Here is a 23,132-nt window from a genome sequence, read left to right on the forward strand (position 1 = left end):
ATGTGCCTATGACCCCAGCAACTGGGAACAGAGGCAGAAAGATCAGGAGCTTATGTAGCTTATCCTTGGCTACATAGTGAATTTGTGGCCAGCCTGGGCTACATGAGACCCTGTTTCAAAACAAAGCATGTGAATTAAAACAGCAACTTTGTTGCTCTTTTTTTTTTAAACCATCATAAAGTTGATAATGTCTGAGAGTACTGCACACACAGGATATGCAAACACACAGGCAGGTACAACATCCGTACACATAAAACAAATAATAAAATTTAAAAGAAATCTTTAAGTACGACAGCACTAATTAGTAAACAGAAGACCAGGAAACAGGTTCAATAAAGCAGGAACAAGCAGGAGGCTGACCAAGGCACGGAATGTCTGTTTCCAGCTATGGAAATGGTCGCTGAGAAGCATCAGTTTGAAGATGTAAGATATTTACATAAAACCGCTGCGTGGGCAAGCAGGCTAGCATAAAGTTGTGACTGCCTTTGGGGACAGCCCACTCCAAAGGCTAGGAGTGTGGGACTATGCGCTGTTGAGGCTCTGAAGAACCCACAGGGAGGCAGTAAGTAGTTTTCAGGGAGAAAGGTTTGACAGGACACATTACTGGAAAATCTATTTGGAGGTGGAGCATTTCTTTAACTGAATTTGGCTTTAGTCCCAAGTTGGCTTTTGTGCCAGTGGCCCTGGCTGGGATGTGGGTGTGTATGGCTGCTGACCCTGTGCCCAGCCTGTTAGCATGACTGATGAACTCTTAAGCGTCGAGAGAGTGCAGGAATACGTTGAGGAGCGCAAAGAGCCTGACTTGTTGGCAAATGCACTTTCTGCAGCTCATTTATTTTTAGACTCATGTGGATTGGTGGGTGGTGTCAGTCACTGAGCATTTGAAGTTCTAAATTACTGCCGTGTTCTTCTGATCTTTTGGATTTGCTTGAGAAAGAGGGAGAAATGAGCAAGGAGGAACTGTCAAATATGCGTCTGGAATTTCTTCTTTTTTTTCCATTTTTATTCTCGGATTGACACTTGGTCTACAACAGAAAAGATTAGGAAGGTGGGGGAAGTGTTCAGGTTTTTCCACTCAATCCTGTGCTTAAGTACTCTATATGGTTTTAAGTCATTAAACACGAAGCACATGGATTAAGGCAAAAATAGAGTTAATTGATTGATTCCTCACAGTGAATCTGGATGGTAAATCCCAAACCCACATAGACTGAGTAGCACGTGCTGTTAACCAGCAGTGTCTTAGTTGGGGTTGTTACGTCCCAGCACCATGACCAAAAAGCAAGTTGGGGAGGAAAGGGTTTATTCAGCTCTCACTTCCACGCTGCTCTTTATCACTGAAGGAAGTCAGGGCAGTAACTCAAACAGGGCTGGTACCTGGAGGCAGGAGTTAATGCAAAGGCCACGAGGCTGCTTACTGGCCTTCTTCTCATGGCTTGCTTAGCCTACCACCTTATAGGATCCAGGACGGTCCACCCACCAGTGGCACCGCCCACCAGTGGCTGGGCCCTCCTACATTGATCACTGGTTGGGAAAATGTCCCACAGCTGTAGCACATGAAGGCGTTTCCACAACTGAGGCTCCTTCCTCTTGGATGACTCTAGCTTGTGTTAAATTGACACACAAAGCCAGCCAGTACGAGTAGGAATCACTGGGCATACTCTGTTATGCTTTCTAAAGAGGTTATAGGGTTACTTACTGTAATATCTGCACTCTGGGTTGATTTAGTTCCAACCCTGATTTTCAGCACAGAATCATGTCAAAGTTTGTGTTTCTCCAAGGTCCCTTTCATCCTGTTTCTAGAACTTCTGTATTCTCGGGTAAAGCAAATAAATCCCACTTATGTTGGAGACTGACTCCATGGGTTAGGGGTGTAGCTTGTGCAATGCTACGTATGCACATGGCCCCAAGCTCAATCCCTACTCTACCCTCCTAAAATCCACTGTGGATAATTCACTGATGTTCTCTCCTAGGCTATGCTGACAGAGATTGAGCACAAGGTTGCCTCTCTGTTAGAGACTTGCAAAGACCAGGGCCTGGGAGACTGTGGAACCACTCAACAAGAGGCCGAAGCCCTTTCCTGGAAACTCAAGACTGTGAAGTGCAACTTGGAAAAGGTCCAGATGATGCTTCAGGAGAAGTACAGTGAGGACCAGGTAGGCGTGAGGGTGTGTGGACATCCCAGGGCTGCCAACAGTACTCTGGGTGGGCACGACAAAGCAAAGGCAGAGACGCTGTCCTCCTTAAAGAGTGAGTCGTAGGCGCTGTGAAAGGAGAGGACACACGGGCTTCTGGGATTGAGCTTCATTTCTCTGCGCAGGTTTCTGGGCTGAGGTAGTAGATGATGGCAGCAGGTTGGCCTGGGTGGATTCGATGAGACTGAGGATTCTGTTGATTATGAGCTCTGATTTTAAAGGAATTTGGGGAGCAAGCAGTATGTCTTAGGGGTAAAAGAACTTGCCCCTCCAAGCCTGATGATGTGAGTTCAACCCCCTGAACCTATGGTAGAAGGAGAGAACCAACTCCCACAAGTTGTCAACTGACTTCCACATGAACACAACAACACATACATGCACATACATGCACACACACACACACACATACACACACAAACACAAAGAGACAGAGAGAGAGAGAGAGAGAGAGAGAGAGAGAGGGGAGTCAACATATTAAATGTTTGAATAAAAGTAGTGAATTTGATTGGCTCTAATTGGCTAGAAAATGAACCCATCATAGAAAATATATGCATATTGGTAGATTATATTAAAGTTTTATATCAGGACTGTAGATATAGCTCAAGTGTGCTTGCCAAATATGCATGAAGCCTTGGCTTCAGTCCCCACCACAGTAGGTAATCCTAGCACTAGGGAGGTAGAGGCAGGAGGATCAAAAGTTCAAGGGCATCCTTGGCAATATATTAGGACTAAAAAAAAGTCAAATAAATCAGTGGTACACATCTTCATAACAGCACTCAGGAAGCAGGTGGATCTCTCTATGACTTCAAGGCCAGCCTGCTCTATAGAATGAGTTCCAGACCAGCCAAGGCCCTGTCTCAAACTAACTCAATAAAATAAGATGTTACTTCATAAAAACAAAATCTGTTCCCAGAGCGCTTTTGTCCCTGATTTATAAATACATACTTATACTGCTCTAATAGTTAAAAGTGTTCTCATGGCATCTAAAGCATTCTGTGATTTCAAGTGTAAATAGGCATCTTAGAGGTGGATCTCACTGTGGAAGATTTGCATGAAGGCTCATGAGTGGTCCCACTTGGGGACTTAGATTCACAGGAATGAGGCTGGCTTTGGGTACTCAAGCTTCCTGAGGTTTTCCTCTTTAAAAAGTAATAAAGTAAGACATAAGGGATAATTTAATTTATAAACATAATACTATCCCTTTTGGGTTTTTGTTGTTTTGTTTTTGAGTTTTGTTTTGTTTTTAACTTCACTCTTTAAAAAGGACAATACATGGGCTGGAGAGATGACTCAGTGGTTAAGAGCACTGACTGCTCTTCCAGAGGTCCTGAGTTCAAATCCCAGCAACCACATGATGACTCACAGCCATCTGTAATGAGATCAGATGCCCTCTTCTGTGAGTCTGAAGACAGCTACAGTGTACTTATATATAATAAATAAATAAATCTTTAAAAAAAAAAGGACAATATGTTTCCAGGCTTTTGTAAATTCACTGAACAAATTGGATTGAGGAGCTGAGACGGTAGAAGGTGATCATCTCTCTAGAGGTAATAGCTCCAGAAGTTGATTTGAAATAAGTACATGAAATTATGTCAAATAGCTGGGTGGTGGTGGTGCAAATCTTTAATTCCAGTACTCAGGAAGCAGAGGCAGGAGGATCTCTGGGTTCAGAGCCAGCCTCTTCTACAGAGAGAGTGTTCCAGGACAGCCAGAGATATACAGAGAAACCCTATCTCGAACAACCAAATTAAAAAAAAAAAAAAAGAAAGAAAAGAAAAAAGAGAAAGAAAAGAAAAATGTAAATGTTTTAAATGTATGGTAAGGTAAATAATAGCGCCGAGGTTTACTGTGTTCTGTTGCTGTGTTGGTAGCTGAGATCCATATGCATCTCCTTAAATAATTACTCTGCCAAGGGGGAACATACAAATGTTGGTTGGTTTTTCAGCAGCCCACCACTCTTAAGAAACCGTCAGAGCCCCACGATGTCCTCCTGCCGGCCAGCTTTTCTGAGCTTGAATCTGTCATAACCGAAAGGCCACAGTTCAGCAGACAGAAGGACGTTCCCCAACCACAGGTAATCAGTTGTAAGGACCAGAACCCAGCATTCTAGATGATGTTTCTCTTTGGACTAAAGCTCTGCTGCCACTGGAGGCCTACATTGTAACCGAAGTATGGGTGCTCAGGCCTGCACAGCGAGCCGCTGACTTCATTAGGTTGCATCTTAAACTAAGTAACCACCCAGGGCAAACGTAGCTATCTGTATCCACAGCCCTGCTTTGCCTGTTATCACTAAGCATGTTCACTGGTAATTTCCCCATGCACATCCAACATAGTTTAAATACCAGTTGGCTATTGTGTGGTTGTTTTATGTTTTTGCTAATTCATTGTATCTTTTGGTTGTTTGCTTGTTTGTTTGCAATGCTGGGGATAGAACCCAGGACCTAACACATTCAACACAAGGTCTTCATCAATAAACCACAGCCAAAGTTTTTAACTAAGTTTCTCAGAAGTAGATGGTATCAAGACTGAGCAAGCAAGAGAAGCAGCACTGACTTGAGAAGTGGCCCAAAGCTGGATGATTCCAGCAGAAAGCATTTTAGAGAGCTAACAGAACAAACAAGATGGCCTTTTAAATTACTTTCACTTGCAGATTCTGGAGTTAAAACCGTTGGAGCAAAAAGATTTAATCAAGTTCACAGAGTTGAATGCTAAGAAAACATGGCTGCAGTGTTACCCAGAGGATAAAGATGCAAATCGGCAATCAGCTTCCAGGTAAAGCATTTTTAAAATTCCCTTGGGATTCTGAGTGGGGATTCTGACATCCCCGGTCCATCAAAAAAAATTGGGTTTATTTATTTTATGTGTATCTTTTGCCTTTGCGTGTATACTACTCGTGTGCCTAGTGTCCACAGAGGTCATTAAATCCCCTGAAACTGGATTTATGGCAGGTTATGTGCTATCAGGTGGGTTCTGGGAATAAACCTGGGACCTCCGCAAGAGCAGTAAGTGCTCTAACCTCTGAGCCCACTCTCTGGCCTACATTTCGACATTTCTTTTTGATAGAACTGCTTATTTTAAAATCCTGCATGAAACATTGGCTAAATGTCTTTGTGTCGACTCTTTTCATACGCACCCCCCTTTTTTTTCCTCCTCAAAAAGCAGTGAGGTGCCTAGTCCTGGAAACTCAGATTCAGAAACTTCAGATTCAGCCTTGCCACCTGAGGGCCAGAGTGGTGACAAATGGCAGTATCTTCACCATGAACTGACATCAAGACCAAATCCCCCTGCGCCTCAGCTCGTGGAGCCTCAGGTCTGTGTGCGTCTCTGTCTCAGGAACCCAGAGAAGGCTCGTGTAGAAACCTTGTGTGTTCTGCGTGATGTATTGGTTCATTCTCAGAAGCTAAACAGCCTCAGGGCTTTTTCCGTAGGCCCGGCCCTCCCTTCATGCCCCTGTAGTGCCCCCTTCTCTGGTTCCAGAGCTCACTACAATGCCCATTTGCTTCTCTGCCTCTAAGTTAGTTCGTGTGTTGCTGGGACAGAACATGTTAACGGAGGGTGGGTGCCTTTGACTCATAATTTCAGGAGGCCGTCTGTGAAGGGGAAGATATGGCAGCTAGGGCAGCTCCCTCTACAGTGGCAGGTGCTTATGACATGGCTTGTTCACATCTTGATGGACTACGAAGAGGGGGGTCGAGGAGCAGGGCCATGTCGTTACCCTAAAAACCCATACCCAGTAGCCCATATCCACCAGGAAGACTTCATGTCTCCAAAGGTCACCTTCCACAACAATGTCAACAGGTCACAAGGGACACTCTGAATTTAAACTGTGGTGATCTGTTTTCCCCGTTAGAAGGTGAGAGAAGAAAATCAACGTATGTTTGGTTCGCATGAAAGCCTAGCTCAGTGCCTATGGCATCACGGAGCCTTATGTTACTGTCTGTTGAAGCAATAACGTGTACAAAGTTTTACAAACACCTTAAAAACTAGAGGGGTTCATGGGTGCCAGTCACTCACCAGAAGATTCTTAGGGATCTACCATGTGCCAGCCCGTATTCCCTCTGGCCCACACCACTGTTGTTGTAGGTCTTGTTCAGTCTTGAGTTCTCTCCAGTCAGAACGGGTGAGTAGCACAGCCTTACAGCTCTTGACTACCAGGCCATGGCAGTGAGCCGTATGCTTAGATAGCCTGGGCACCGGTCCCACGACTTCCTAATCGCCAGGCTGGTGGGAATTTACTTCTTGCCCAGAACCTTATTTGACCATTAATCGCCTAGGTAGGGCTTTGTCTTGGTTTCTTCTTGTTAACAATACTATAAACATGCACAGAAATGTCGTCTAAAGGCCTGTCAGTTCTTTCCCCAGAGTCCTCACCACCGCAAACCGTTTTCAGTTTTATATTCTCAGTGAGGTCTTGAGACTTTCATACATGACATATACATGGTCATTTGTGACGTATTTGATCATATCCACTTATATTCAATTTCCTTTCCCCCAGCTTCTCTGATATACACTCCCTACACACGCCCTACTCTCTCCTAACTCTATGTCCCTGTGTTAGTTAGGGTCTCATTTCTATGATGAAACACCATGACCTAGGCAACTTTTTTTTAAAAGATTTATTCATTTATTTTATGCATATGTGTATACTGTAGCTGTCTTCAGACACATCAGAAGTGGGCATCGGATCCCATTACAGATGGTTGTGAGCCACCATGTGTTGCTGGGAATTGAACTCAGGACCTCTGGAAGAACAGTCAGTGCTCTTAACCACTGAGTCATCTCTCCAGCCCCAGAAAGGCAACTCTTATAAAGCCAAACATTTCATTGGGGCTGGCTTGCAGTTTCAGAGGTTCAGCCTGTTAGCCCTATGGTAGAAAGCATGGCATTGTGTAGGCAGACACAGGGCTGAAGAAGGAACTGAGAGTTCTGTATCTCAACCCGAAGGCAACCAGAAGACGACTGCCTTCTGCAGGCAGCCAGGAGGAGGAGCTGGAATAGGAGACCTCAAGGCCCACCCCTAAAGTGACACTTCCTCCTACAAGGCCACACCTACTCCAGCATGGCCACACCTCCTCCTACTGCCATTCCCCGTGGGTCAAGCATTCAAATACATGAGTCTATGGAGACTATACCCATTTAAACCACCACAGCCCCCGAATATATCTCCCATTGATTTGGTTTTTTGAGACAGTGTTTGTCTGTAGCCCTGGCTGTCCTGGAACTCACTCTGTAGACCAGGCTGGCCTTAAACTCAATTTGCCTGCCTCTGCCTCCTGAGTGCTGGGATTAAAGGTGTGCCCCACCACTGCCCAGCTGGCCCACTGATTCTCATTTGTGATGCCCAGGTACTTATGGGTATAGGTCCATCCACTGCAGCCGGAGGCCTCATGGGCTTTTCCCTATCCACTTTGACATGTCCATCAGGGCTACAAAATATTTTATAATTTGAGAAATTTACTCAAAATTCATTCTTCCTTGGTTCATTTTCAATAACAAATCAAATGTGGATCTATCCCTAACTGTGACTGTTTTGTTTTGTTTTGTTTGGGGGATGGGGGAGCAGGTAGTGATTTTTCTGTCTACCCCTGGCTGCCCTGGAACTCACTCTGTAGACCAGGCTGCTTCTGCCTCTGAAGGGCAGGCATTAAAGGCATGCACCACCACTGCCCAGCTTTTCCCTAAATGTGATTTATTTCTCATTCTAAGAGTTGGCTATACAAGGAGGCAACTAGTAAGTGAACTAGTACGTAGTAAATAGACTAGTTAAAAACTGGCTAAGTTTGTGGTTTGCATCTCTCACCTATTAAATTGGAAGGTTAAAGCTGAGAACGAACCTGTCTGTGGTTGAACACTTGCCCTGCAAACAGAAGACCCTGGGTTCAATCCCTGGACCTACCAAAAATAATAAATAAGTAAATACATACCCATATACAGACATCTATCTATAAATTAATTCCTTTATTTGTGTTTTCTTCCTCATTTTAATATTTAAATGGATCCTGGTTCTCCATAGAGACAAGATACAGAAGCTCACTGAGAGGGGAACTCAGGAGACCGTGTGCTGAGCCGGTCTTTCCTGTTTGCATTAGCTTCAGCAGGGCCTCAGGCCATCACTAATTAGATTTCTCTTTTTCAAATAGGTGGCCATAACTCTGAGTACTCTGCCCAGTGTGAGTGTGTATAACTTTAGATGCCCTACGGCTGACGAACTGCAAGCTTACACCACCCAACTCGAAGAGCTACGGCAAGAAGCAAACACTATTCAGACACAGGTAAAAACTACATAATGTGTATTTTTCCTTGTAGCAATAATATTTTGAGAAAAGAAAGCTATTACCTCATGCACATTGGTCATAATTTCCTTCAAAGAACAAACAATAGTGTCATAAATGGTATGAGCCTTAGGGTTAAAAATGGGATTTTTTTTTTTAACTTGTCAATTTTGATTGTTTGTGTGATGCTGGGAATCGAACCCAGGACTTCCCTTGCTCTAGGCAAATGCTGTCTCACTGAGCTTCACTCCTAACCCTTTGCCAGCTCTGGTGAATTTTGCAGTGGCTACCTAAAGATTTACATGCAAAGACTTCTGAATCTGGGCCCAGGATCAACTAGGTGTGTGTGTGGGAAGTGGGGGTTGGTAATTGATTAGTGATGTCTACAGAGTGCTCTGGGATGGGAAGGGTAGGGAAGGAGTGTAGGCAACCCCGAGTGGGTTTATGCTGAATGGAGTGCTGGATGATGTTAAGTATCCATCAGCTAAGATCTAAGGATATGAGCCCCACGTGAGGCTGAGTGGAAGCAGGCTTGTTAATCAGTTACAGGCTATAGCATACTCCCAACATAGTTGTAAACAGTCAGGAACTCAGGGCAAACCAAAACATGGTTCCAAGAGCTTATGCTAAAATGGAGCTGTGGCTCTCCCAACTTACCTGCACACAGCAGCTCAGCCCCAGGGGCCCCCTTGGAAATGTGCCTATCAAAGCGGCCTCCGTTTCCACAGTCAATGCATAGCTGACCCTCTGATCTTCCCTTTGCACCACCCATTTCTATCTTTAGGGTACTTTGCCTTCTCCTCCTAGCTAACCCCTCAAGCACGGCCTGTGCAGTACCCTTCTCTTACCTATAATTAGTCAACCCACGGTCTGCACATTAGAACGAGGAGAAGCTGCGGGTGAAGTAACTCATGCCTGCCATCCCAGTGCTCTCCTGATGTCCCAGCACTCAGGAGCCAGAGGGCTGCGAGTTCACGATCAGCATGAGCTAATCACAGTTTGAACACAGTGTTTGAACTCCTCAGAAATGTGGAGGCGGGAAGCAGGAGGAGATCTGCAGCTTCCCCTGGGTGGCCACACTGAGAAGACCCTCACCTAGTGGCAGTTCCCTTTTAATTCCATCCAACACTCGCTTGCCTGATAATTCTTAAGCTTGGTTTTCTCAATGTTAGAAAAAAAATCTTTTTTCTTTATTCTACAGTATAACTCACAGAATAAGTAGATTAGTCCATCAGTTAATAAGGACACTAATTAGTCGATCATCTAGTGAATGTTAAAACAATTTATGGTAAGTTTTTAGGAACTTTTGAGGAATTAAGGTCAGTGGTTAAGAGTACTGCTCTTGGGTCCAAGGCACTGTGAGAACTTAACCAACTAACAGGACTCATAGGCGGACCACGGACACTGACCCGACAGTCCGGGAGTCTGCCTGGTTCTGACCTAGGTCCTCCAGCATGTATGTTATGGCTGTGTAACTTGTGTTCTTGTGGGACTCCTAAAAGTGAAAATGGGGCTTGCAAGGAATCCTAACAGAGTTTTGTTTTGTTTTGTTTTTTCTCTTGATTTAGGGAAGTATGACAGAAGAAACATACATCAGTTTGGATAAAAGGCTATTTGAACTCTTTCTGAGCCTCAGTCGGTGCCTGGGCAGTGTGGAGGAGCTGCTGCAGAGGCCGGGGCTGCTCCAGGAGGATGCGTCTGCCCAGCAGGTGTTCTTCCAGGTAGGGCACAGCTTCTGCCCCTGTGTCCGTCTTTCTGCAGCCCCACGGGAGGCTGGAGCTCATTGCCTTCCTCTCCGTCTCCTCTCGTCTCCTAGAAACTGGCTCTCGAGCTGAAGAAGCTTTGTTTAGCTCTGGGCGACAAGAAGGGGGATCTTCTGAAAGCTGTGACTTGGCCTGGCAAGGGTGCCATGCTGCTGCCAGAGTGTTTCGACGCTCTGAAAGTCAGCCTGGAGAGTACACAGAGCAAAGCTGCCTGGAGGAGCTCCTCCCTGAAGGCGGGCCTTGACCACAGCCTCAGCTATCAGGTGCGACTCTGGGCACAGGGCTGACAGGGATGGACCCCAGTCGGCTGCCAACAATTCTTATAGGAAGTGCTGAGGGAGTGGTGAAGCCTGCCTTTGCTCTCAGAGGGGAGACTGCTTGAAACTGAGGCCCCCTTCCAGAGCTGTAGATGTCAAGATGGTCTACATGATGTTTCTTTTCTTGTGCTACGTTTGCTACTTAGAGATTGTCATGAGAGGAGTTTTATTTACTGCTCAAGGCCAGAGAGATCAGTTACTGTTACTGACAATCCCCTGATAGCCCAGGGCCTCAGTGGATTATTGAGGGGTTGTGGGGAGGAGTCTTGAGGCAGACTAGTTAGAAATCTGCCTGAGTCATGTAATGAGAAAGATAAACATCAAACCTAAGGGCCTGGAGAAATGGCTTAGTGAATAAGTGTGCTTGCTAGAAAAGATAAAAGCAAGAGGACCTGAGTTCAAATCCCCAGCAGCCATGTATAAAAGCCAGGCATAGTCATGCATGCCTCTAATCTCAGGACTGGGGCAGACACAGGTGGATCCTGGGAGCTTGCTGGGCAGCCTAGACAACAGTAAGCGTCTGGTTCAGAAGGAAACTCTCTCTCAATGGTGGTGGTGGTGGTGGTGGTGGTGATGATGATGGCAAGCGATGGAAGGAAAGGCTTTCTTTGGTCTCTGCCTGCAGACAGGTGCATATACATATCACACACACACATAACCCCACCCCACCACACCACACCCAACACCCCAAAACCTGAATCTAGTAAAGCTTCTAGAATCCAAGTAAAACAGACATAAGGGAAGAAAAACATGTCAGCACCCGGGGTGTTATCAGTCAAATCCAGAGCAAATGGCTCATGGTTTTCTTACACATAAGAATCTAAGAAGCAAGGGAGAGGGGAGGGGGGAGCCAGCCAGTTAAAGAAGTTGTCCAGGTTTGCATTCTCTCGCTGTGATAACCACCACAGACTCGTTTGTTACATGAAGCCCTCGGTGATATCCCAAATGAAATACGAACAAGAAAAATATAAGCAATTTCAGAAGTGTGCACCTGTAACAGTAAATATTAATAAAAAAAGGAATTCATCAACCCGTGCTAGTGCCGCTCCGTTGGGTCACGTGGCATCTGTCGGGTATTTTCATCTTAAAGAGCAAAACATGTCAACCACTAAGCTCCCAATCTCCGTCCCACACTGCTCCCACCCGGCTACTCTCTGAGCCCGGCAGCAGCCTCTCTCTTGTGACTCTTGCTGCAGACTCTGCTCACATTCCCAGCATCCGCCCCCTGTGGTTATCGTCACAACGCCCAGTAACGTGTTAATATCAAAACTCAATAAGCTTGTAATTTAGCAATCAGATTTATATCTTAAGTTCTCACTCCTTAAAATGTCCACACAATAAACTCTAAACCAATTAATATTAATGTAAACTCCCACCTAGGTAAGACAAATTGTCCTATAAAAATCCATCCCTTATTAAATATTCATAATGAGCTGGAGAGGTGGCTCAGCGGTTAAGAGCACTGACTGCTCTTCCAGAGGTCCTGAGTTCAAATCCCAGCAACCACATGGCGGGTGGCTCACAACCATCTGTAATGGGATCCCATGACCTCTTCTGGTGTGTCTGAAGAGAGCAATGGTGTATTCACATACACAAAATAAATAAATTAAAAAAATTAAATACTCATAACTACCTGTGGCCCTTTAAGGCCACACAGATCCTGGGTTGTCCTTCTCCTCCATCTTGGTTCTTCTTCCCCTCTCCTCTCCACTCCTCTCCTCTCCGCTCCTCTCTTCTCCTCTCTGTTCCTCTCCGCTCCTCCCCTCCCCTCCCCTCTCCTCTCCTCTCCTCTCCCCGCCCCTCCCCTGTCCCTCCCCCCCTCTCCTCCCTTCAAAACTCTGTGCCCACCTTACTTTTTCACTGTCCAATCACAGGCCTTGCCTTATCTTGTGCCTGCCTTCACCTGCATATGGACAACACTCTACATGCCCCTTGTCTGGATAACTGATCACACGAAGGAATTAGGTTGTGGTACTTCTAGCACGAGAGGGTATTTATCATTTAATAGAGAGAACACTGGAAGTGCTGAAGAGATATCTGGATGTCCGGTATCTGCTTCGAAATAATTGAACAGGAAGGGAAGTTCGGTGTAGCTGAGGTCCAGTGGTGGGTCGGGGTCAAGGTTGGGAGAGGTGTCAGCTGTCGGTTGGTGGCGATTGAGCTAGATAGATAGATTGTGTGGGTGGCTCTCTGTTTATATGCTTAAAATTCCCAGAAGTTCTCAGTTAAATCTTAAAAGGGAGGGAGGTCTCAGAGAGATTTCTCATATTTCTGCATGTACCTTCCTCGTACACAGAACGAAGTAAAGCGGTTGTACAACCAACTCGTCAAGAAGAAGATGGCTTTACAACAGTCACTGAACGAAATCAGTGGGCAGAGTATTGGCAAACAGCTTCAGGTAAACCATCAAACTGTTCAAGTGACCCTGACCTCAGACGGGTATCAGCTGTGTGTCCAGAACACACCCCTTGGCAAGTGTCAGTGGCAAGTTAAGTGGTCGTTCAGATGAGAGCAATTAATGTTGACCTTTGAACTCATAGCTCACATACTTCCTGAAGCACGATATCTTAAAGCAACAGAGTTCATTTTCACCTGTCAATGGGCAAAGGTAAAATATGTCCACCATTGCCAAAGGTGTTGGTATGTGAGGCCCTTCCCTTCACCACTGAAACTCAGTTAGGCCAGCTTCCAGGGACCAATAGGCTAACGAGAGGGTTTTAGGCATTAGTGTTCCTCCGTTCACCAACAGCTCCCTTCACTTGTTGTAATCCCACTATGTCCGTTCCAGCTCTAAGATCTGGATTTGTGTTCTCTCTGAAGAGGTGACGTAAGAGGCAGAGGATGTAGTGGGTTGGTAGACTATTTGGCTATCATGCCTGAAGCCCCAAAAATACTGAATAAACCAGATGTGATCACCTGGGATTCCAGCACTGGGGAGGTGAGAGTGGGAGGGTCAGAAACTCCAGGTCATCCTTACCTAAATAGAGACTTTAAAGCCAGCATGGGCTTCCTGGGACCAGACAGACAGACTGAAAGGATAGTTGTGCAAAGATAGACCTATCAGAACTGTTTAAGGATGAACCTTGCCCCAGTTCCTGCTATAAACGCTATAAATGGCCCAAAGCTCTTTGAATTAAACAGTTGCCCATGACTAAAGCAGCATGTACCCTTAGGATGGCGGGCCCTGTCCCAAGGAGTGAGAGAGCTGGGGGCAAGCACATGGTGGAACCGTTTTCAAGCATGTGTGAACACCTGGGTTTAATCTCCAGAGACATGAAAAAGGATGATTGGATGTTTTTCTGTTATTTCTTTCTTTGGGTTTTTATTTTTGATTTTTGGGTAGTGTCTTACTCTTCCACCTGAGCTGGTCTTGTATTTGGCAAACTCCTGCCTTTGCCTCCTGAGTATGAGCCACCATGCCATGCTATTATTATTATTATTATTATTATTATTATTATTATTTTGAGATTATTGGGGTTAAAAGCATGCAGTACCATCTCTGACCCAAGCTAATTAATTTTTTGAAAGGTAATGGTGTAGTGGTTTTGAGAATTGCTGAGAAGCTGATAGGCACTCAGAGCACTGGGGTACAGTGACCATGAACCCCCCAGTAGACACATATACCTTGTGTGGGCTTAGAATGTGCTGGGAACAAATCCAACCCTAGTACTTCTGGACAAACCTACAAAAAGAACTGCACTTTGGTGGTGACAGGGACGTCGTTAGGAGTTGAAGTTGTCACCTTTGTTTCTGTTCTCCCATGGCATTTCCATGTTTGATTCTGTTTTAACCACTCTGTGTGCTTCCTGACTTATGGGGGGGGGTGTTCTCTCTTGTCTGGTTTCTCCCTTAGAAAGCAGATGTGCATACAGCAGAGCTGCAGAACTCCGAGAGGCAAGTCGCCAAACTAAGAAACGAAGGGGAGAGGCTCAGTTTCCCTCATGGGTTACTCCAGGATGTTTACAAGTTAGAGGTGTGTGTGTTGGGGGTGGGGGTGGGGAGAAAGCATTCATCCAGCACCATGGGCATAAGGGCTTGGGTCTTCCTCCAAGAATTTAGATGTGCCCTTTGTCTGATTTATTGTCCTGGCTGGGATCTGCTCTCTCCGTTTTAGGATGTTCTTGACAGTATGTGGGGACTCCTGAGAGCCAGATACTTAGAACTCAGCAGCCCCTTCCTCTCCGAGAGCCAACAGGATGCCTTGCTTCAAGGCATGGCGGAACTAGTCAGTATTGGAAAAGAAAAGCTTGCAGCTGACCCTTTACATCAAGCCAAGAGTAGAGCTGCTTTGCAGGCTGAATTACAGGATCACAAGGTAAGAGCCCCTCCAAGACCCTCGCCTCCAGTTGTCCCTGAAGAGGAGAAATTACCAGTGACCCCTTTGATGAAGCTCATAACTTCCCGCTAATTACAAGTTCCTTCAGAGTCTTAAAGCAAATCTATAACTAAAAGTATATTCGTCCTCTGAGGAACTGACTTAGGGAGGTTAGGGAAGGCGTTCCTGAGAATAGGAATGAAAGGAAGGTTTACAGTCCAAACTTTAATTAGTGTTCCCATTTTCCATTCACATTCCTTGTCAGCCCGGTGTGGTGCTGTGCACTCTCAATCCCAATAGTAGGAAATAGAGGCAGGACGATCTCTGTTCCAGGCCAGCCAGGACGGCATTGTAAGAACTTGTTTTATGCAAGCACCCGTGCGTGCTTATACAGACAACGTAGTCCTTGTTTTAGCCAACACCTTTGGTAAAAGGACCCGAGTCTGAGAAAATTTAGAAGATGAATACTGTGCTAGCATCGGGGAAGAGCGGAAACACCTCACCGTGGTGTCCAACCTTTTGACATTGTGGTGACATTGTCATTGGCGAAGTTTGTACTCAAGAACCAGCAATGGAGCACCCCACCCCGAGTCATATGTTTTAAATAAGCTTAGAATTGTGTGTTGGGTTGTATTTGTACCTCTCCCCTGCCGTGGGGCCAGTGGGGTGGGAAAAGGTATTTGCATAATAAAGGGTCCCAGCCAAACAACTAGAATTAGCAGCTGTGTAAATGGAGGCCCAGTGGGAAGTATGGCCTCCCAATCTCAAAGATGCCCACTCTGTCCCTTAGCAGATCTGGCTCCCTTGGCCATTTTGTTGTGTCTCAGTGGGAGCTGAGAATGGGGAGCCTCTCTGTCATCTGTGGGTTGCTCCGGCATTTGAAGCCATCCTGTCTCCTAACGTCCTAAAACTTGAAATAATTAAATTAGATCACAGTAGACACTGAAATTTACTAACACCAATGGCTGCTGCGTGAAATAAATTATTCAGTAGAAATCCTGCTTAAGAATAATATATCTGTATAAACTATTAAAATTCCAGCTGTTTTTCATAGGCTAAGGTCTTGGTCCACTTTAATTCTCATTTCATTTGCTTATACATTTGAGGCTATGTACATATATGTTTATATGTGTACAAATATATGCATAAATACATGCATACATAGAATTCTATATATGCTCTCCTGAGATAAGGGATTAAAAAAACAAAATTAAGTCAGGCTTGACAGCATAGGTCTGTAATACCATTTACTTTGAGAAACTGAGGCAAGAGAAACACAAGAGTCCAAGGCTTGCCTAAAGAACTTAGCAAGACCCTGCATGAAAATATTAAGTAAAAAGACTGGGGTATGTCTCAGCCATAGAGCCCTGGCCTAGCATGCTGAGGCCTTAGGTTCACACATACACACCCAGTACCAGAGGGGTGAAGCGTTAAAATCATTTGGCTTTTATCATTTTTCCCAATTCCACAATAAACATTAAAAAAAACTTTTCCACGTTACAGGGATTTTTCCAGAAGCTTGTTGCTGACATGTTGCTGATTCAAACCTATTCGGCAACAATGTTTCCACCTTCGTTACAAAAGGGAGAGGGATTTGGAGCAGAGCAGGTGGCGGAAGTGAGAGCCCTGGAGGAAGAGGCCTGTCTGCGCGGTGCACAGCTTCAGAGCCTGCTACAGGTATACACGGTGCACCACCTCTTAGCTGACTACCTGGTTCCACCACTACCACCCCGGCAGGTGTCAGGCCTCAGTGCCTTAGCTAAGTATGAGCGTCACAGTTGAGGAAGGTGGACCAGACTCTAGCCCAGACTCCTCCCCACTTCACACCAGGTCCGCTAGGACTTGTCCTACATAATGGTGTAGGTTTGTCTGTGAATGGGTAGCATCAAAAGCATGTGAGAGCCGCAAAGAGATGGTTTGGATGAAGTAGTTCATGGTTGACAGTCTAGGTTCTGTCAAGAGCCATTGGGGATACCGAGGACACTGTCAGAAGATGCTTCTGTGACAATCCTGCCTCAGTTCAAAGAAAAATCCTGTTTGGCTTAAAAGCTCTTCCCTTAACTCCCAAAACCATTTACAACAGATGTTAGCCCATAAAGGACATCTTGAAACGGGAATGTTCAACTTTATATTATGAATACAGCATTATTTCTTGATGACAGACTTTATTTTCTAATTACATTGTCAAATTGTGTCTTAGTTTGGGTTTTACTGCTGTGAACAGACACCACGACCAAGGCAACTCTTATAAAGGACATCATTTAATTTGGGCTGGCTTACAGGTTCAGAGGTTCGGTCCATTATCATCAAAGTGGGAGCATGGCAGTGTCCAGAGGATGCAGGAGGAGCTGAAGAGTTCAACATCTTGTTTCCAAAGCAAACAGGAGAAAACCAGCTTCCAGGCAGCTAGGATGAGGGTCTTAAATCCCATGCCCACAGTGGCACACTTCCCCCAAGAAGGCCACACATACCTCCTAATAGTGCCACTCCCTGGGCCAAGCATATTCAAACCACCACAAATAGGTTTTATAGTAATGGTGATTTTAAAAGGTTTTATGGACCCAGTGAGTGCTTTGTAAGTCAAGTGGCTATTATTTGAAAGAATTTCTAAGGTTATTTTTCTAAGAGACAGTTTTTAGTGTCAATAACTCAGCTCTCTAGTGCTTAGGAACTCTAGCCACTGGGCTACCACAGAAACATGAGGAGATAGGACAGTATATTCTGAACACCAGTAAGTAGGACAAGGTAACATGAAAGGTAAGGAGATAGTGGGGGAGGGACACAAGCATGCCCTCCCCGTAATGCCCCTGCCCATGAGCTCAGGCAGCCTGTCAGGTATGCGCCAGGTAGCTCAATAGAACTATGCCCACCAGATTTTGGGGTTCATCAGAGAGCCAAGCATAACCTGAAGGAGGTTTCTATTACAAAAAGCTTTTCAAAATTAGCACTCTGCCTTTCCCAGTAAGAACAACTCTTATGTTGTTAGGTCTTTACACGGGTGCTCATAATAGCACCTCAACATATCAGCTTTTTCTCTTAATCTCATTACCCCGTTTTACAGCGCCAGCATAAAGCACTAGTGCCAGGCAGGAGGCATACATTAGTGTGGTACAACCCTTACCCACGTATGTGACCGTGGGTTTGATTCCCAGCACTGCAAGCAAATAAACACAAATAAACATATTCTAATACCACACACACACACACACACACACACACACACACACACACACACACACGGTACCTTTCAAAAAGCAGTGGGGTTGTATCCCATTAGAGACCGAGTTCTTCTTGATATTTTGTATACAACCTCTCCTGTGCCCCTGGAATCCATGGTATCCATGTTTTGGTTTCTTCTGATCTGTGTTTGTCTTTGGCTTTATGGTCGTCATTGACTGGAGCTGTTCCTGTTGTTTATCCTCTAGAAATGGGAAGAATTTGATGATAACTGTGCATCTCTTGAGAAGGACCTGGAAGTTCTCATCTCTTCGCTGCCCTCCTTGAGTTTGGTGGAAGAGACAGAGGAGAGACTGCTGGAAAGAATTTCATTTTACCAGGTACCGTGCTTCTCAGGTTATGGCAAGCCAGGTCTACGGTGTTGGTGAGCTGGGCTGCCTAGGCTGCTGGGGTTTGAAGCTAAATGGTTTCACTGAAACTCAAGGCTGTTTATCACGCCGACGGACAGATGTATTCAGGAGGGTGTGGAGTCCCTCTTTGCGACTATCCTAATGCATCCCTTTCCAACTTTTTTGATTTGTTTTTAAATAAACCACTGAGACTGATTAGTCCACATGTATATGGGTCATCCTGCCGGTGGAGAACACACCAAGAAACAACTCTCCCTCCCCCAGAGCCACTAACTACCAGTAGCACCATGGTCAGGGGCAGGACCCTGGGAGCCCCTCCCCACATCATGCTGAAAAGAATATTTTAGATTTTGTTTTTAAGTGTGTGTGTGTGTGTGTGTGTGTGTGTGTAAGCTACGTATGTGAGTGTGCAGTGCCCACTGTTCCATCTCTGGCTGAGCACTCGAAGTCATTTAGTCATTTATCTGTTAGTATAGAGATAAGATGAGAATAGAACGAAATGTGTGAACCCGAGCTTCTAAACACCTACTTACAGTGTAATTCTGATTGAACATAGCCGATGGGATGCGTGAGATCTGTTACCTGCCTGCAGAGTTCTAGAAAGTCTTCAGGCTTGGTTCGTTGACACACACCCCTGCATTCCAGAGGTTGACACAGGAGGATTGTGACTTTGAAGACTGCCTGGGATGCACACTGAGACTTCAGAACGAAAAGGGGAGGGGCTGAGAGAATGGCATTTTCTTGGGGTTGAACATTATATTTCTACTTGCTGTAGACCCGCAGTTCAGTAGATCTGGAATCTTTGGGGTGGTGTGGGACATAAAAGTTACAGGATATGCCATCCAACACCCAGATGAATGCAGTTGAAAAGTAAGCACAGCATATCAAGAAACAACCTAGTTTGTCTACAAATCCAGCACTTAGGAGGCTGAGGCAGGAGGATCTCTGTAAGCTTGATCTCAGTTTGGGCTGAAGCATGAGTGTCTCAAAAAGCAAATAACAAAAAAGGAAACAATTTAACACTAGCCAATGTCACATGCCCCTGACTATTCCTCTCAGATGTATTATTCTAGTAAAGTTGAAATCTTTAATATGTGTGTGTGTGTGTGAGAGAGAGAGAGAGAGAGAGAGAGAGACAGAGATAGACAGAGAGAGAGAGAGAGAGAGACAGAGAGAGAGAGAGAGAGACATATGTGTACCAGAGTAGAACGTCACCTTCCTCTGTTGTATCTTATACCTTGTTTTAAGATTGGGGGGGCGGGTATCTCACAGGTCTGGAGAGATGGCTCAGTGGTTAAGACTCCTCTTCCAGAGGTCCTAAATTCAATTCTTAGCACCCACATGGTGGCTCACAACCATCTGTAATGGGATCTGACGCCCTCTTCTGGTGTGTCTGAAGACAGCAACATAAATAAGTAAATCAGTAGTTAACTGCATTGGCTGCCTTGTAGAGGACCCAGGTTAGCTCCCCAGCTTACAACCATCTGTAACTCAAGTTCCAAGGAATCCGATGCCCTCTTCTGGCCTCTGCAGGCATCATATTTGTACATGGTGCACAGAGAGACAGACACCTAGACAAAATATTGATATACATAAAATACATTTTTAATAGAAAGCGCATACCGCCATGCTTTACATACCATTATATTTGTATCCTGTGGCCCTGACCATTCCAGCCAGGCTGGCTGGCCTGTGAGCCTCAGGCAGCTTCCTTTCTCCATGGCTCCGGGGCTGGGACTACAGGTGCATCCACAACCCGCATTTTTTTAAAAGTCTTATTCATTTTTATTTCATGTGCATTGGTGATTTTGACTGCATGTATGTCTGTGTGAGGCTGTCAGATCCCTGGAACTGGAGTTACAGACAGTTGTGAGCTGCCATGTGAGTGCTGGGAATCGAACCTGGGTTTTCTGGAAGAGCACCCCATGTTTTCAACCACTGAACCATCTGTCCAGCCCCTCCTACACCTACTTTTGCATGGATACTGGGGATCTCAACTCCGGTCCCATGTGTGCACTACAAATGAGTTGAAAGCCTTTTTCTTTTTTTAGATTTATTAGTATTTATATGACTACACTGTCACTGTCTTCAGACACACCAGAAGAGAGCACTGGATCCCATTACAGATGTGAGCCACCATGTGGTTGCTGGGAATTGAACTCAGGTCCTCTGGAAGAACAGTCAGTGCTCTTAACCACTGAGCCATCTCCAGCCCAGAAAGCTTTTTTCAAAGAAGCAATTGTTCTAAGGCTTCTAAACAAATTCTTCAAACTATATCCCTGAAGCCCACTTCGCTATTCATAATCCCATGGAGTCACAGAGGTTTGTGTGTGTCCAACCAGTGTGGTGTCCTTGGTTGATGGAGTCTGGGCATTAAAATGCAGACATTAGTGGTACAGCCTCTGCACTGAACAAACTCATATTCAGATGCTGCTTGAAACTAAAAAGCTCCCAGTGACCAGCATGTAGTGTCTTTTCTCTCTAGAATGACAGCATCAGGATGCCTCAGAAGGAGGCTGGGAATGTAGCTCAATTGTTCCAGTTCCTTGCCTGCCATTCATGAACCCTACCCGGGGTTTGGTCCTGGTACCATGGATGATAGTGCATGCCTGGATCTTAGCACTTGGGAGGTAGGAGCGGGAGGATCATAAGCTCAAGGTCAATGTGTAAAGATACATCCTTCTCTCCCTTCTCTGAGGGAATAGGTGACCTATATTAACTCATGATACATATGTAGTATGTATGCTACATGTGTATATGTAGTATGTAGACATATACACATTAAAAAAAAAACCGCAGCAAAAAGGAGCTTCCTTCCCAGAGGTGTTGTAATGGCAAAGCAACTAACACTTAAGGCTCAGAAATGACAGCTCATTTTGTAATTGGTTTTGGACATTTTATCCTAGCCATAGATTCAGCCAGGGAAGGGATGGAATTGTGGATGGGAGTGGGAAGAAGAGACCTAGAAGTAAAAGAAAAAAAGAGCTGGTAAGTTTTCAAGAAGGCTTAATTGCAAGAAAGCAAAAGTTCTATTTTGATAATAATTTACTTTTAAAGGTCAGACAGCCGCCAGGTAAGCAGCATTAGCTAAAGCAAGCTGTAGAGGTAATTGCTGTTCCCGTCAGAGGTCATTGTATCTGCAGTTTTGAAGGATTTCATTTTATGTGTGTGTGAAGTTGGCCTAATAATGTGCCGTTTTAATTTATTCGAAAGTTATTTTCTCCCTCTTATTCCTTAATATTCAGAGGCGTCTACAAATGAGTTCTCTGCCAGGTCTCTGTGTCTTGTGAATAATAGATAATTATCTTCAAATTTATCCCCCTCGTGTCTAGGTGTCAGCCTGAGACTCTGCAGCTGGGAGTGGGGCTGAGGTGGGCGGGACTGCAAGGTGCGGGCCCTTCTTACGAAGGCCATGAACAGGGGAACATAGACCCTTAATTGGCACATCTCTTGGTGTTCCCAGAAGCACTGGAAATCCTGATTAATATTTTTATGAAACTTATGTCTAAAATTTCCCAATTTTCAAAATAATTTTTTGTGTCAACTGGAAAGACAGCCCAGTGGTTAAGAGCACTGGATGCTTCCCCTGACAACCTGGGTTCGATTTCCAGTGCCCACAGGGCAGCTCACAACCAGCTGTAACACCAGTTCCAGGGGCCCAACGCCCTCTTCTGGCACCAGACAGACATGTGTGTGCCGCACAGATATATATGCAGTCGAAACATCCATGTACATAATAGTTATTGTTGTTGTTGTTGTTATTATTATTATTATTAAAGAATTAAATAAATTAGAAAAATATGATCAGCATGTCAAATCAGAGCTGTCTGAAACAAGGAATGCTAAGCCATGCCAACGGTCCCACTACTGAGGAGGCTGAACCAGAGGATCCCTTAGTCCAGATTTTGAAGCCAGCCTGTAATCTCTGTATTTGGAAGACTCAGGCAGGAGTATTACAAGTTTGGGCTATATTATATAGTGAGTTTTCAGGTCTGCTTGGACTATATAATAAGAATCTGTCTTATAAAAAAGGAACCAGATCAGCACATTTTACTTAAAACAATTCATTCCGACTTTTTTTTTAGCAAATAAAAAGAAACATTGATGCAAAGCATGCCCGGCTTTGCCAAACTTTGAATGAAGGCAGACAGCTGGCAGCATCTGTGAGCTGTCCTGAGCCCGAGGCCCAGATCGCGAAGCTGGAAGAGCAGTGGCTATCCCTCAACAAGAGAATTGACCAGGAGCTCCACCGACTGCAAACCCTTCTTAAGCATCTTCTCAGGTACACGGACAGCCTTAGAGATTGTTCAGCTTCACAGTCTGCTGTAGAGAAAGACAGGGAGAGTCTGTAGTCAACTCAAGGTTGAGCACAGTTCCCCACATCACGCTGTGTTCTCTGACTACGTTAACCTCCGATCCTGGCTCGCTAGACGTGGGGTCATATGTCAGCAGTCTTCTGGGGCCTTTGTACATTTCTACAAGCACAAGGAAATGGATAGATGCAACTCCTGGGATACTCTCATGCTGGCATGTTACAGTCTCTCACCTGCTTCCAAAGATTTTAAAAGTTTAAAAAGGCTGGGTGGTTTTGATGGTGGTGCACGCCTTTAATCCCAGTGTTTAGGGGGCAGAGGCAGGTGGATTTCTGAGTTCGAAGCCAGCCTGGTCTACAGAGTGTGTTCGAGG

At 45.1% G+C, this 23,132-nt stretch overlaps 1 protein-coding gene across 13 annotated transcripts in view; it reads left to right on the plus strand.

Annotated features, from left to right (window-relative positions):
* Window positions 1-23,132, plus strand: part of Syne2 (spectrin repeat containing nuclear envelope protein 2) — a 313,636-nt gene that overhangs the window by 211,057 nt on the left and 79,447 nt on the right. For 9 of the 13 annotated variants that reach the window (XM_039113258.2, XM_039113264.2, XM_039113263.2 and 6 more), the window contains 13 exons: window positions 1,971-2,153; window positions 4,138-4,266; window positions 4,843-4,964; window positions 5,352-5,502; window positions 8,333-8,464; window positions 10,033-10,185; window positions 10,281-10,490; window positions 12,841-12,942; window positions 14,398-14,517; window positions 14,659-14,859; window positions 16,363-16,536; window positions 18,285-18,416; window positions 22,532-22,728. In XM_039113258.2, coding sequence (XP_038969186.1) covers window positions 1,971-2,153; window positions 4,138-4,266; window positions 4,843-4,964; window positions 5,352-5,502; window positions 8,333-8,464; window positions 10,033-10,185; window positions 10,281-10,490; window positions 12,841-12,942; window positions 14,398-14,517; window positions 14,659-14,859; window positions 16,363-16,536; window positions 18,285-18,416; window positions 22,532-22,728 — 2,006 coding nt within the window. The remainder of the gene's footprint in view (window positions 1-1,970; window positions 2,154-4,137; window positions 4,267-4,842; window positions 4,965-5,351; window positions 5,503-8,332; window positions 8,465-10,032; window positions 10,186-10,280; window positions 10,491-12,840; window positions 12,943-14,397; window positions 14,518-14,658; window positions 14,860-16,362; window positions 16,537-18,284; window positions 18,417-22,531; window positions 22,729-23,132) is intronic. The other 4 variants (NM_001427326.1, XM_039113261.2, XM_039113262.2 and 1 more) reach the window with 3 other exon arrangements.

The sequence above is a fragment of the Rattus norvegicus genome, chromosome 6 (assembly GCF_036323735.1).
Source record: "Rattus norvegicus strain BN/NHsdMcwi chromosome 6, GRCr8, whole genome shotgun sequence".
NCBI lineage: Eukaryota > Metazoa > Chordata > Mammalia > Rodentia > Muridae > Rattus > Rattus norvegicus.